Source organism: Delphinapterus leucas, chromosome 13 (assembly GCF_059928025.1).
Source record: "Delphinapterus leucas isolate spDelLeu-1000000601 "Yukka" chromosome 13, BTC_Dleu_Yukka2, whole genome shotgun sequence".
Lineage (NCBI taxonomy): Eukaryota > Metazoa > Chordata > Mammalia > Artiodactyla > Monodontidae > Delphinapterus > Delphinapterus leucas.
Genome location: NC_143141.1, coordinates 74,397,426 through 74,413,819, shown reverse-complemented (window position 1 = coordinate 74,413,819; position 16,394 = coordinate 74,397,426). Strand labels below are relative to the sequence as shown.

At 38.9% G+C, this 16,394-nt stretch overlaps 1 protein-coding gene across 3 annotated transcripts in view; it reads right to left on the bottom strand.

Annotated features, from left to right (window-relative positions):
- Window positions 1-14,794, bottom strand: part of ASXL2 (ASXL transcriptional regulator 2) — a 129,644-nt gene extending 114,850 nt beyond the window's left edge. Inside the window, exon 1 of one of the 3 annotated variants that reach the window (XM_022574272.3) lies at window positions 14,484-14,794. In XM_022574272.3, coding sequence (XP_022429980.1) covers window positions 14,484-14,540 — 57 coding nt within the window. In that variant the 5' untranslated portion in view covers window positions 14,541-14,794. The other 2 variants (XM_089923385.1, XM_089923386.1) reach the window with 2 other exon arrangements.
- Window positions 14,795-16,394: the final 1,600 nt, after the last annotated feature.

The window sequence follows — 16,394 nt, the reverse complement described above, 5'->3', positions numbered from 1 at the left end:
AGATGCGGATAACTGAATCACTTTGCCATATACCAGAAACTGACACAACACTGTAAATCAACTATACTTCAATTTAAAAAAAAAAAAGCACAAGCCACAACAAAGGAGCCCACCTGCTGCAACTAAGACCCGGTGCAACCTAATAAATAAATAAAGCAGCTATTATAAAAATGCTCCAAGGGTTAACACACTTGAAATGAAGGGAAAGATACAAAGTTTCAGCAAAGTAGAAGATATAAAGAAAAACCAAACGGAATTTTTTTTTTTTTTTTTTTGTGGTACGCGGGCCTCTCACTATTGTGGCCTCTCCCGCCGCGGAGCACAGGCTCCGGACACGCGGGCTCAGCGGCCATGGCTCACGGGCCCAGCCACTCCGCGGCATGTGGGATCCTCCTGGACAGGGCACGAACCCACGTCCCCCGCATCGGCAGGCGGACTCTCAACCACTGCACCACCAGGGAAGCCCCAAACGGAAATTTTTCAACTGAAAAATAACCAAACCAAAACAAAACGTCACTGGATGAATCAATAACAAAAGAGTAAACATGAAAACAGAGAAACAGAAATTATCTAATGATTAAATTAAAAAAATAAACCCTTACTCAAAATTTAAAAATTTGTGTGCCAAAGGACATACCAAGAAAGTGAAAGAACAACCCACAGAATGGAAAAAATATTTGCAAATAATGTGTCTGATAAGGGACTTGTATGCAGTATATAAAGAATTCTTAGAAATCAGCAAAAAGACAAATAATCCAATTTTTAAATGGGCAAAGGATATGAATAGATATTTCTCAAAAAAAAGATATACAAATGGCCAGTAAGTACATGAAAAGATGCTCAATATCATTATTCATTAGGAAAATACAGTTCGCATCCTCTAGAACGGATATAATTATTTTAGGGAAAAAAAGGAAAACAACAAGTGTTGGCAAGGAGAAATTAGAACCCTCAAACATTGCTGGTAGTGCTGTAAAATTGTTCAGCTGATACGGTAAACAGTTTGGTAATTCCTCAAAAAGTTAAACACAGAGTTAACATATGGCCTAGCAATGCCACTCCTATATACCAAAAAGAATTAAACATATGTTGACACAAAAAGTTGTACATGAAATGTTCATGGCAGCATTATTCATAATAGCCAAAAAGTATAAACAATCCAAATAACCATCAACTGATGAAGAGAATAAAAGGTGGTATATCCATATGATGGAATATTATTCAGCCATAAAAAAGATACATGCTACAATATGGATGAATTTTGAAAACATTATGCCAAGTGAAAGAAGCCATACACAAAAGACCACATGCTGTATGACTCCATTTACATGAACTGTCCAGAATAGGCAAACCCACAGACACAGAAAGTAGATTAGTGGTTACCAGAGGCTGGTAGGAGGGGAGAATGAAAAGTGACCACTAATAATAATAAAGATAGTAAATATCAATAAGAGTGAAAATAGAAAAAGAGAAAAAAATTAATGAAACCAAAAGCTGGTTCTTTCAATTGATTAAAAAAAAAACTGGTAAATCTCTAGCAGAAAAAAATGGGAAAAGACAAACTACCAGTTATCAAGAATAAAGAGGGAATATATTACTACAGACTCTATGAACGATAAGGGAATACTACAAACTACAGACATAAACTCAACAACTTAAATGAAATGGACCAATTCCTGGAAAACCACAAACTACTCAAACTTAGCCAAGAAGACACAGATAACCTGAATAGCTCTACAATTATACAAGAAATTGAATTTATAGTTAAAAGGCTTCCACAAAAGAAATCTCCAGACCCCAGAATGTTTCACTGGTGAACTCTATCAAACATTTAAAGAAGAAATAACACTAGTTCTACATACAGTTCATTCTCATTATTCACAATAGTTATGTTCTATAAAGTCACCATGAAAACTAAATTAGCAAATACTGAAGCACCGCTCCTAGATGAAATACAGAGTTAGGTTCCTGCAAGCCTCTGGTCATATTTTTGGCAACTGATCAATACATAACCTTGTCTTTATGTGTGTTTCTGTTTAAAGATATTTAATACATATTATTGACTCACTGACTTTGAACTCATGGCCAAAAGCACTGCAACTCACGCCTAAACAACGTTTATCTAATAGAGGTATTTTCTCCATGAGGCACATCACAGCTTTCTTGCACTTACGAATACTAGACACAAAGCGAGAGAGTGGCATGGACATATATACACTACCAAACGTAAAATAGATAGCTAGTGGGAAGCAGCTGCATAGCACAGGGAGATCAGCTCGGTGCTTTGTGACCACCTAGAGGGGTGGGATAGGGAGGGTGGGAGGGAGGGAGATGCAAGAGGGAAGAGATATGGGAACATATGTATATGTATAACTGATTCACTTTGTTATAAAGCAGAAACTAACACACCACTGTAAAGCAATTATACTCCAATAAAGATGAAAAAAAAAAAAGAATACTAGACAGCACTTCAGCAACAAAAAGCACAAAAATGCAAACACCACTGCACTGAATAGACCACAAAAAGGACACATTTTCACTATGAGAGCTGAAATGAAAAGGCAGAAGATCACCTTGTTCAACTTCAGCAGAGACCTCAGTGTCAGGTGACAACTGCTTTGCCACTCAGCAAATGTCCATGAATGGACAAAAGTGCCAAGCACTGTCTGGGGTTAGGAGTATATTTTCGCAAGCAGGTGAATTCACAAATACACTTGCCCCTCGAACAACACAGGTTTAACCGCACAGGTCCACTTATATGTGCAATGTTTTCAACAGTAAATACTACAGTACTACACGATTCAAGGGGGTTGAACCTATGGATGAGGAACCATGGATAAGGAAGAACCGCTCATATGGAGGGCCGTCTACAAATTACTCAAGGATTTTTGACTGTGCAGAGGGTTGGCGCCCCTAACACCTGAGCTGTTCAAGGGTCAACTGTACTGAATCCACGAATAGTGATGATCAACTATAATCTCTTTCAGGAAATAGAATAGGAAGGAAGACTTCCTTTTTTATGAGATCAGCACTATCCTGATACCAAAGCCAGACAGAGACAATAGAGGAAAACTACAAATTAATATCCCTCATGAACATAACCATAAATGTCCTCAACAAATCCAATCTGGCAATGTATAAAAAGTGTAATACACCACAACCAAGTGAGGTTTCTTTCCCCAGGAATGCAAGGCAATTCAAAATTTGAAAATCCATGTAATCCACCATATTAAAAGTCTGAAAAGTAAAGCAAATGATCAATTGATTCAGAAAAAGCATTTGACAAAATTCAACATCCATTCATGACAAAAACTCTCAGCAAACTAGAAATAAAAGGGAACTTTCTCAACCTGGTAATAAGTGTTCACAAAAAATATACAGCTAATAGGAAACATTTTCATTAAACCTTTGTCATTTGCTACCACCTCTTGTCTGCCAGGAAACAGACCTGGGAAATACACATGAAGTAAATCCAATACTAAATGAAAGATTGGAAAAGATGCCCTTCTTGCCGCCCACCCATCTGTTCTCAAGGTGTGACTTTCCTATCACAAACTTGTAATAGGTTTTCTCCTGGCAAAACTATTCTTACCTTTTATCAGAAATAAATATATCAATATTTAATGGTGTTGTCACAAATATTTAATGATGTTTTCACAAAAAGCATCATGGAACCCAGAGCCACTGTGGTGCACAACTCCAGGAAGCAATATTCACATAAATACAATATGTAAATATGAATGGTTCCCCCTGGAGTTGTGCAACACAGATTCCTGACTGATTCTACCACCTCAACAAACCTGAAGACCAGCGGCACACAGGATAGTAGAATGGAAAGAACAGTGGCATGAGAATTCAGAGAAAAGAAAAATCAACATGAGCTAGAATAACTGGGGAAAGAATTTACTTTCTTTTTTCCTCTCAAGAATCATACAATTCTGTTGTGTTGAAGAGCATTCCAGAACCTCCTGTATTTATGAACACTTCAGGAGACTGGCAGAACTTAATACATAGGCTTCTGTTGGAGACCTGTAAGTGGGATAGATGTACAGAGAATAGGTATAAAATGAGAAGAAAAAAAAAATGTGTACTCCCGCCCATCCTTCTAACTCAAGAGAGCCTCACTCTAACCCTTATAACCTCACCATAGCTAGATTCTTCAGCTCTCTACAATACACCCCACAAATGGCCCAAAACACAGATGTTATTGCATAAAAACTCTCTACAACTCCTAGAATAAAAATATTTGTCCACCCAATTTGTACAACTCACAACATTTTAGTCCCAGCTTACCTTTTCTGGCCTTTTCTTTTACTACACTTCACAATACTCAAAGGTAAATAGCATGCATACAACATATGCTGCATTTTTTCAGCCTTTCTTCTGCCTGGAATACCCTTATCCATATTTACCCCTGAATACCCAGGCCAAACCCTCCCTGAGACCAACCTTACCATGTTCCCTCCTCCACCAAATTTCAGTAATACTTTTAGTTTGCTATTATACAGCCTCAACAACACAAATTTATTTTTTGATTTTATTTTATTATAAAAGGTGAAAACAATACAAAGTTATCTCACAGTTCTCTGCGTCAGGATTCTGGGCATGGGTTAACAGGGTCTTCTACTTAAGGTCTCACTGAGCTGAAACTGAAGTGACAGCTGGGACTGTGAACTTATCTGAGGCTTGGGCTTGTATTCTTTTCCAGGCTTACCACGAAGCTTACTTGTTGGCAGGTTTTAGTCCCTTTCTGTTTTCTTGCTGACTTTTGGCCAGGAGCCATTCAGCAACCAGAGGCTGCCTGCCATTCCTTGCCACAGCAGTTCACAAAGTATAAGTCAAGAGAGTGAGATTTGGGGCAGAATCTCCTAAAGCATGAGATGGATCTTTCAGTGGGTTCCCAAACTTGTCCATAGCTAGTTTAGGTCTCTGTGTGATTCCACACTGACCTTGGGAAACAAGTGGCAAATGGGGTCCCTGAGGTTAGAGGCTTTTCATTAGAACTGTTTCAAACCTCTGCACCCATTTGCTAAGAAATAACATCTTTACAATATTTAGTTTTCCCATTCAGAAACATAAAATGATCTACATTTACTAATTTTTCAGTAATATTAACAAACAGTGCTTACCACATACTAGGCATTGTACAAAGAACTTTTCACACATTCTAGCCTAATCACCTAACACTTCAAATGGTAAATTCTATTATTATCTCTATTTTACAGTTTGGGGAAATTGAGAACACTTAGTGTAATCCCTACAACTCCAAATGTGGCTCTTAGACCAAACCACCAGCATCACCTGTGAACTTTTTACAAATGCAGAATCTCTGGCTACACTGCAGACCTACTGAATAATAATCTACATTATAATAAGCTCCCCAGATGATTCTTTTACACATTAATGTTTGAGCACTGGTTTAAATAACTTGTTCAAGCTGACATAATAAACTCAATAAAGATCAGATCCAGATTGTTAAAGTTATTCCCAAGTTGCCATTAAAAATAGTCCTGGGACTTCCCTGGTGGTCCAGTGGTTAAGACTCCACGCTCCCAATGCAGGGGGCACAGGTTCGAACCCTGGTCGGGGAACTAAGCTCCCTCAGGCTGCACCACTCAGCCAAAAAAACAGTCCTATGTTCCTCATTGTGTCTTTCATAGGTGATTAATGATATGCATGAAAAGTGTTCTTCTATTACCTTTATCTTGTAATCCATCTCTTTTTGACATCTTCTTTCTCCCTCTCTCTCTCTCCCCCACACACAAACAATGTAAAAGAGAAAACCTTTCCTAAAATATCAACCCATTTCATGGGTACCATCCATTTAAACTTACAAAATTTGTCAGAACCACTCAAATCAGATAGGAAACTAATCACTATAAATCAATAGCAACACATTTAAATTTTTATGTTACTATTTAGAATAAGTCACTAACACCATTAAGCACTTTATTTGAAACTGTATATGGCTAAACCAGCTACTGAATAATTCAGACATCAGTGGGTTAAAGATTCAAGATGATTTGGGCCATCCCAAGCTGTGAACTCCAATGAAAGTCCATTCTAAATGTAGTATCAACTGCTAAATGTCAGCAGCCAAAGAATTTTCAAATGAAAAGTCTTTCACAACATAACTTTTTACTAAAACATAGATCAAATTACTGAGAAGACGCTATAATTAATAAGGTTTACAATGTCCCTTGATGCCCAGGACTAAGTACATCTGTATTTACCATTAACCTATTTTAGTTTTTGTCAAGCAAGGTCAGAAGTAAGAATTATCACAGAAACTTCCCTATGTCCAAATGTAATTCAAAAGGGTCTTGGGAGGCAAACACCTTGGTGTGTCTTGAAATAACTTTCTTTCTTTCTTTTTTGTGAAAAAAAGATATTCAACCGGTTTTCCTGGCAAACAGTACTTAATATAGTTGACTAATTTTACTCACACTGTGCTCTCTTGAATGCGAGAACAGTGTCTTCTCTTTTATATCCAATAAAAAAAGGTGAACAAAGATTTAGCACTCACGTACAAGAAAGCAAGTTAAGCTCTGCAGGTAGAAACATTTAGAAGTCTCTGCCTTCAAGGAGCACAGACTTACTAACATATATAAACTGAATTTCCTCCTACTTGTTCACAGTAAAATATGTATTTTATTTGGGGAAGATATACCTTCACGGCTAATCATTTTCTTTAAAAGCACTCAACTTATAATCTTTAAGAAAGCTTTTCTTAATAGGACTCAAAACCTAGGAAAGCACGAAAGGTAAAGATTGGAAAACTTATTTACATTAACAGAAAAAATGTCGGGCTTCCCTGGTGGCGCAGTGGTTAAGAAACTGCCTGCCAATGCAGGCGACACGGGTTCAAGCCCTGGTCCAGGAAGAACCCACATGCCGCAGAGCAAGCCTGTGTGCCACAACTACTGAGCCTGCGCTCTAGAGCTCGCGAGCCACAACTACTGAGCCTGCATGCCACAACTACTGAAGCCCACACGCCTAGAGCCCGTGCTCCGCAACAAGAGAAGCCACCACAATGAGAAGCCTGTGCACCATAACGAAGAGTAGCCCCCAATCGCCGCAACTAGAGAAAGCCTGCGCGCAGCAACAAAGACCCAACACAGCCATAAATAAATAAATATTTTAAAAAACATTAAAAAATGTCGGCAGAATAAAAAAAAACTGCATAAATCAAGTCAAAAGCCAAAAATGGGAAACAGATCTGTGACACATATGACAAAGGGCCAGTTTCCTTAACCTACAAAGCACTCTTAGAAATTAGTATAAAAACGACCAGGAAGCAAAAAAAAAAAAGTGCAAAAGATCTGAATAGACAAGTTTACTGAAAAATATACAAACAGTCAATAAGCGTAGGAAGTTACTCTATAATAGTAGCCACTAAACAAATGTGGCTATTTAAGCTTAAATGAATTAAAATTAAATAAAATTCAAAATTCAGTTCCTTCGTCAAACTAGCCACATTTCAAGTGCTCAATGGCCACATGTGACTAGTGGCTTAGTGCACTGGACAGCACAGATATAGAACATTTCCATCAAGTTCTAATAAACAAAATAACAAAAGAAATGCTTTGTTAATATATCAAAATGGCAAAGACTGATAGATTTCTTGGATAACAGAGAAAAGTGGGAAGAAACAAGAACCTTCAAAATTTTGGAGGGGAATATAAACTGCCACTAACTCAAGTTCACAAACTCTTTATCTTAACTATTCCATTCACACAAATGTACATACACATACGCCCAGATATATATACTGAAGTATCTGTTACAAAAGGGAAAAAAAAACTATAAATGACTATTTTAAATGATGGTACATCTAAAAACAATGGAATATTAAGAAATCATTAAGAAGAATGAAACAGATACATAAGTAGTGGCATTAAAAGGCATTCTTGACATTCATAAAGGATGCAAATTGAAGAATTGTATATAAAATACAGATAGGTATACATGTTTATACATATTTCTACATACAAGTTTAAAAGTACAGAAAGCTGTATTCAGACTATCAACTATAACTATAGTTAATTTGTTTGGTAACTAAATTATTTTCAATATTTGTGTATGCAGACTTTCACTTAATCCCTATTTTCAGTATAGTGACTCATTCAAGACTAAATCTCTACATACTGCTGTTCTATTTTTTTTTAAATAACGAGCCTATATAACTGTAACAGTAACTCAATTTAAACACTATTGTTTTTAAGTCATATCTAAAGAGTTCTAAAACTAAGTATATTCAATAACCTTTTAAAAAACACTAAAACATGATAAATCAAACTGTACTAAAAATACTAAATTGCACAATACTACAATACTATAAACTATGAGGATGGCCTCTATGAGATATGGGAAGAAAGAAAACAGAACTAGAGGGGCATTCAGAGGCTCTTGTAAAAAGGACAAAGATAGCAGGTTTTAACAAACCTTACTGATCAGTTCCCTGTAGTTATATCTTCCACACACAGTGGCCTCCTCCCAGACAACTTTTGTAGTGAAAATATAATGCCCTTTCACCAACAGCAAAATTGTACAGCCTTTTAAAAGTAGATTTTGTGGATGAGGAAACAGCAAGGACTTCTGCAAATCTGACATCATTTTCTCAGCTCCTGTCATAATTCTAGGAGATGCAGCAGCAGCACCTCTCACAGAAATATGTGTTAAAAAAAGATTTTTTTTCCCTTCCTTTTCCTTAATTTCTGGGCTTTCAAGACAGGATCATGAGAACAGGACAGAAGGAAAGATGAACCGAAAATAATACAAAATTCTACAGCAAAACACAGGGGGAACTTTACTTCAACATTAAGGCAAGAATGAAAATCGCTCAAGCAAAGAATGTTACATCAAATCACTGAGCACAAACAGACTTGCAGACAGCAATTTCATAAATGTATCTCTTATAATTTTATGTCAGTTATACCTCAATAAAGCTGAAATTAAAAATAATGTAGGGGGCTTCCCTGGTGGCACAGTGGTTGGGAGTCCGCCTGCCGATGCAGGGGACACGGGTTCGTGCCCCGGTCTGGGAGGATCCCACGTGCCGCGGAGCGGCTGGGCCCGTGAGCCATGGCCGCTGAGCCTGTGCGTCCGGAGCCTGTGCTCTGCAACGGGAGAGGCCACAACAGTGAGAGGCCCGTGTACCGCAAAAAAAAAAAAAAAAAATTAATAATAATAATAAGGTAGGGGCTCCCCTGGTGGCGCAGTGGTTAAGAGTCTGCCTGCCAATGCAGGGGACATGGGTTCAATCCCTGGTCCAGGAAGATCCCACATGCTGCTGAGCAACTAAGCCTGTGCGCCACAAATACTGAGCTTGTGCTCTTGAACCTGCGAGCCACAACTACTGAGCCCACGTGCCACAACTACTGAAGCCCACGCACCTAGAGCCCATGCTCCACAACAAAAGAAGTCACCCCAATGAGAAGTCCTCACACCACAACGAAGAGTAGCCTCCACTCGCCGAAACTAGAGAAAGCCCGTGGGCAGCAACGAAGACCCAATGCAGCCAAAAATAAATAAATAAACAAACAACATTACAAAAGAATAGATTTCTTTAATATGTTTTTCCAAGATGCAAACTCTCTCCTGAAGATTCTAATATAAATATAATACAAATACAGACATACAAGGACTCTGGCCTAGTCAATATAGATCCAAGAAGATATTACCAGGCCCGGCCATACTCCTAGCAGAAGAAAATTACTCATGGTAAAGATTAAGAGTACTGAAAATTTCTAAGTTAATACGTCTGTTTTTTCTAAAGTGTATTTTCAGATGTTTTTCTTTCTAATCATTACATATATTTTATCATTTTACTTTTAAGTAATTCTTTTCTGTTTTCAATACTTCCTCCATAAAATAATTAGCATATGAGTTACTCCTTTAATAGAAACTTTCTATTTTCCAACTTATTCCCTAAAGTTAAATGACTTTAGGTAAATAACATAAATAAAAACCTATGTGCTTTCAAAATAGTATTAACCACTAAGTAAAGTCTACATAGAAATACAAACATAAAAACAAACCACTTTTTCTTCAGTCTACAAATCACATGCTAAAGATCTGCTGTGCTCCTCATCTCTAACACCCATACTTCACTTATACTTTGACCACTTCACTCCCCAAAGATACGCAAAGGTACCTCTAGTGCAATCTCTAAGGTCTGCCTCTCTGCCTTTTGCATCTGCAATCACAACAAACTTGTCCTAAAAGAACATTTTTCCCTTTTAAAGCTGCCCTAGTTGTGGTGGGTGACAAGAGAAAAATCAAAAAGAAAATGGTATCATCATTATACCATTATATATACTATTATATACTATGTATATATACTATGTATATACACTGTATACTATATATACATAGTATATATACTATGATTATACTATTTCGAAAGCTCTGCTTTGCAAAAACAGCTAAATTCCTCAGGGATGTCACCAAATGTTTACATGATACAATGTTTTGTTTTGTTTTTTTAAAAAGAATGAGCAGAACTTTGAACATAGTTCTAAAGTCAATGTAATGGTTCTCAATATCTCAGGCTTACTACAAATTTTTCTATTTAAATTGCACCAAACACTATGCTACAGATCTCTCATCCAAATCACTTCATCACCACCATCACTGCCACCTTTAAAATTTAAAACATGTAATGGGAGTTCCCTGGTGGCCTAGTGGTTAGGATTCCAGGATTTCACTGCCATGGCCCGGGTTCAGTTCCTGGTTGGGAAACTGAGATCCTGCACGCCATGGGGCATGGCCAAAAATAAAAAATAATAATAATAATAAAATGTAAAACATGTAAGACTGTTAATTAAATACTTGAATAATGCTTTTTATAACTAGTGTATTTATATGAAACAAATATAAGATCAGTAGGGACACAATCCAGTGTAGTGAATGTGAATGAGCATTCAAGTTCAGTTGAATCTCAACCCCATTATTTCTCTGTCTGGTGTCCTTAGTTATTGGAAGTCTACACTTTACAAGTCTACACTCTACATTTAATCAGCCTTTTGGCATAATTTTATAATAATTATGAATCTTATTTTGCTTTTTCAGATTGTTCATAGCAATCATATCAATTTGTATAGCTCTCTCACATACACACAACACCCCAAATCGTGTATGTATATATACATATATATTATTGAATGAATAATTTTATTTATCTGTTGCTATATCATTGGTCAGGAATACAACCCCATTTTAATAATGCTCCCTAAAACAGGATAGCTCTACAATGCAGGTACCAAGAACACAATGAAATAAGAAGCAGATACTGCCTATATTCAGTAAATAATTTTAATATATCCTTTCTGAAACTGTTACTAGAACATTTGACTTTAATGCCTATGAAATAAGTTTAAGACTTACTTCTCCTGGTCCTCTTGATCTTATAAATATACACAGTTTCCTAATTTAGGTCAAAGTTAAACTTTCCATTTGTCAAACCACTAATTTTCTGATCTCATTATTATGCATCTGAAAATATTAAAAGATTTACTTTTGTCTATCCCTTTCACATTTACTTCTACCTATTCCTCCTACAAACAGCAACCTTTTCAACACTGAGGTTTACTTTAATCCTTCATTTTATAGATGGTAAAACAAACAAAAAAGAGTAGAGTGTTCCAGAATGGCCATCATCAAAAAATCTACAAACAATAAATGCTGGAGAGGGTGTGGAGAAAAGGGAACCCTCTTGCACTGTTGGTGGGAATGTAAATTGATACAGCCACTACGGAGAATAAGTCTAGAGGTTCCTTAAAAAACTAAAAATAGAACTACCATATGACCCAGCAATCCCACTACTGGGCATATACCCTGAGAAAACCATAATTCAAAAAGAGTCATGTACCATAATGTTCACTGCAGCTCTATTTACAATAGCCAGGACATGCAAGCAACCTAAGTGTCCATTGACAGATGAATGGATAAAGATGTGGCACATATATACAATGGAATATTACTCAGCCACAAAAAGAAACGAAACTGAGTTATTTGTAGTGAGGTGGATGGACCTAGAGTCTGTCATACAGAGTGAAGTAAGTCATAAAGAGAAAAACAAATACCGTATGCTAACACATATATATGGAAACTAAAAAAAAAAAAGTGGTTCTCATGAACCTAGGGGCAGGACAGGAATAAAGACTCAGACATAGAGAATGGACTTGAGGATATGGGGAGGGGGAAGGGTAAGCTGGGACGAAGTGAGAGAGTAGCATTGACAGATATACACTACCAAATGTAAAATAGCTAGCTAGTGGGAAGCAGCTGCATAGCACAGGGAGATCAGCTCTGTGCTTTGTGACCTCCTAGAGGGGTGGGATAGACAGAGTGGGAGGCAGGTGCAAGAGGGAGGGGATATGCAGATATATGTATACATATAGCTAATTCACTTTGTTATACAGCAGAAATTAACACAACATTGTAAAGCGATTATACTCCAATAAAGATGTTAAGAAAAAAAGAAAGAAAAAAAAGAATAGTGTTTTCTAGATTTCGGCTACTAGAAAAAAGAAAAAAAGTTTTAGTGTCACCATTCTCTTTCTAAAATTCATTTTGATTTAGACTGAAGTCTTATACATTTGCCAGAATCAAATAAAAATACCAAGCCACTAATATACTAATCCCTTCAGAACTCAGAGCTCTATTGATTAAACTAGTCTTTACATCTTTTAAGTACTTCCACATAACTAGTTAAGGCTTGAAATGTTTATTATAAATGAGCAAATATACTAATTTATTATAGGAAAATCTAAACAGTAGATGCAAATTTTTCCTGTCACAATCTCTCAATGATTATTTTATCCAAAGAGATAATTCAAAAAGCACTCATGACATTCTAGAGACTTAAAATTAATTAACATAATTAGAGTTGGGATCTGCTTACCTGTAAATAAAATTTACCATCCTTCCTTAAATAAAAGAGGTCCTGAGGTAGTATTGATCAAGTAGAACAAAGTAAAATAGTCTTCTGTGAAGGACCAATTTCCCCACCACCCAAAAAAACTATTTCTAGAGTTTTTTCTTTGGAGAGAAACGACCAGCAGTCACAATTATGAAGATATATGGTTAAGTGAAGACACCCAACAAATAAAATGTGCTTTTATTTATTCACTTTCTTTCACAGTTCCAACTAAAGCACATACAAATTGAAGACTCATCAACCCCCTAACACAAAACATTTACAAAACAAATGCACAAGGTTTACAAAACAAATGTGTAAGGCTGAATAAACAATAGGACCCAGATTGGGGGAAATAAACAAAAATGACTGGACGGTAATATACCAAATGTTAACAGAGCTCTGAGAAGTGAAATACATGATTTATTTCCTTCTTTATACTAAAATTCTATAATTTTCCACAAGTTTTCCCACAGTGAACATTTATTACTTTTCAGAAAACTCCCCTTTAAAAAATAAAACACAACACATAATAAAGGTTCATTTAGAAGGGCTCTCCATGTTGAATAAGTATTACTGACATGATTCACCATTAAAGATAATGCCTCCAGTCCTTCTCACTTCCCAACACTAAAATGCTGTTTTATATCCTATTACTTTTCTGCTGCAACCTTACTTTTCCAAACCTTTCATTTCCACATAGTGGACGCTTTTAACTTTTTCATAAAACATAACTTCTCATTCATCCTCAATACTCTATTTTTTAAAACCTACCTCTAAATTTCGTTACAATAAATTTAGAAGGAAAAAAAAAAAGATGGTTTTATCCACTAATTACAACTTCGTGAGGCCACCATCACTTTAGCTACGGAAAAGTCAAGGCCGGGTAAACTACAGGTCCCACCATGCATTGCTGCCTTGTTCAGAGTAGGTCTCTACGGAAACAGAAAAAAAAAATTCTACAAGTCCCACCTGTTACTTCGTTTCTAAACACCTCCTGCACTTTCAGCTCCAACAACAAACGTAAAACAAGAGCCTCGTGACCTCCGGCCTGAGCCGGGAGCCCAGACAGGCAAGGGGCCCGGGGTCAGGCGGCGTGTCTGCTATAGCGGGTCAATTCTACCCAGCTCCAGCGCTCCCCTCTTCTTTCCGGGGCTGGGTACACGCACAAGCCTTCTCCTATCTGCATCCAATGGGGGCTCTTCAGCCACACAAGGGAGAACCACCGGTTACTGTGCAAGCCCAAGAGACTTCCCCATGCCGGGGCGGGGGCTACCACAGAGTGGGGGCGAGAGCGTCGTGACCCCGAGAGGCAGCTTCAAAACACCAAGAGGACTCGTCGCGGACGCAGGGAGAAGCCACAGCCCCGCGGTGACCCTCTTCCGCCGAGCGCCTCCATTCCCACAGGGACCACAAACCCGACACTAACCTCCGCCCTCACAGCGCGGTTTTGTGCCCCCTCAGCCGGGTCGCAGGGCCACTGACCTCCCTTCCCCTGCAACCGGCGGGCGGCGAGGGAACGAAATCCTCCCAGCCTTCCCGTCCGCTCCCTCCTCCTTACCGTCTTGGCGGCCTCCGCCCAGGTCCTGCCCTTCTTCCTACGGCCCTTTTCCCTCATGTCGGGTCTTGAACTGACTGGGAGGCTCCCGTGTCCGGGCTGCGGCCGCCCTCCCTGCCTGCTCTGCCCTGCGCTGTTTTTCCCGCGGTGCCGGGAAAGATGGGAGAAAGGGGAAGTCAGGCCGGAGGAGCACCCAAGCAGAGGAAGCGGCGGGGGTGGTGCGCGGGGGGCGGTCTATGGGGCGGCCGGTCCTCCTGCTGCCGTTACCAGTGCTACCGCCGCTGCCATATTGGGTCCTTACTGTACAGGCAGCCGCTACGGTCATGTGACCGCTCCCGCGCGGCCGTCACTACTGTACGCAGCCGGCCGCGCGAACGAGCGCGCGCGCGCCCCAGCCTCCCGCGCGGGGATGCAGGGAGAACGAGCCGGCCAGCCGCCGCGCCTGGCCACTCCCCCGCCCTCCGCGCTCCGCCTCGCTTAGAGAGCATGCGCATCGGGGAGGTCCGACGCTACGCTGCGTCGGGCGTCTTGCGCTCTTGCCTACAGCGAAAACCTGCCTGCGGAAGCGGAACTTGATAGGGCCCGGAAGGTTTATTGAGTGGATTTTGACCGCGTGCGGGGCGCCGCGGTGGCTATAGAGACGGGGACCCTCGCAACTATCACTTTCAATAAGCCTCGAACTTTCATTTTTTATTTGTCCACGTTCATTTTTAGAAAGGTTATCTTTTTGAAGATTTACAACAATTTTCGTCCACTTTTTTTACCCCATTTGATAGATGAAGCAATTTGAGATTGAGTGACGCCAAACTCACGAGTCTAGAATATGGTGAAGCCAAAAATCAAACTACAAGCTCAGAGTCCTTTCCGTCTCTCCAGAATGCCTCTCAGTCTTAGGTGACCTTTATTTTACGGCCACCAGTAACTACATTCACGCTTTTACATGTGAATGTCTCATCAAGGACACAAATGATGTCTTTTTTATCTTGGTGAGCTCGCTTCCTGGCACAGTGCCTGTACATATCAGGCGCCCAGTAAATATTTGCTGAATGATTCAGCTGTATCTGTGGTCAGAAACAATTATTTGTAGTGTCCATAACAGCCTCCTGAAAGATCCAGAATGTGGCATCTTCCGTCGCATTTGCATGTCTTTATACTTAAAAAAGTAAGGAATGTGTAGTAACGCCTACTAATCTCCCAAATCCACCTGCTTCCAGAAGCTGCTTCCGATCTACTAACTTACTATTTTCTAAAATAGGACTGAGAGTTGAGCTGTTTAGTGGGAGAAAAGACCGTTGAGAACAATACTTAACTTGGAGTCCATGGATAGGTTTCAGAAGTTTATGAACCCCCTAAAATTATGGGCAATATTTTGTGTGTTAGTTGTGCATTTTCTGAGAAGAGGATTCATAACTTTTCCTCAAGTTTTAAAAGGGGTCTGTTACACGCACACAAAGTCTTAATAGAGAGTTTGAGAGGCATCTAGATACTTCCTTATTTTTCTCCTTCAGTCATTAATCAGACAGCCCCATATCAGCAATTCATAATAGATATTTTTTCACAAATTCCTTTAGTAACTCATGGCACTATCCATAACATGCAAGGTATGCACCATCTCACTCTAAAGCGTAGGTCAATAGTCAGTTCAAGAAGCACCTCTCCTTTCCCAGCTGTTGACTGGGAGTTGCCATCTAGCCCTGTTGCCTGGGCACTTTACCTCAGCTTGTTTTCAAATCCTGCTAGGACAGATATTCCCACTGTCCTTACTTTGCTTTTCTGGAGCTCCATTCCCAGATTTTAATTTCAAGGGTAGGGACTGTGGTATTGCAGTTCCTACTTTTTAATCTTCCACAGATCTGAATGGTTATTATTATCATTATTATTATTAAATTATATATAATTCCCCAGAGAGTATTT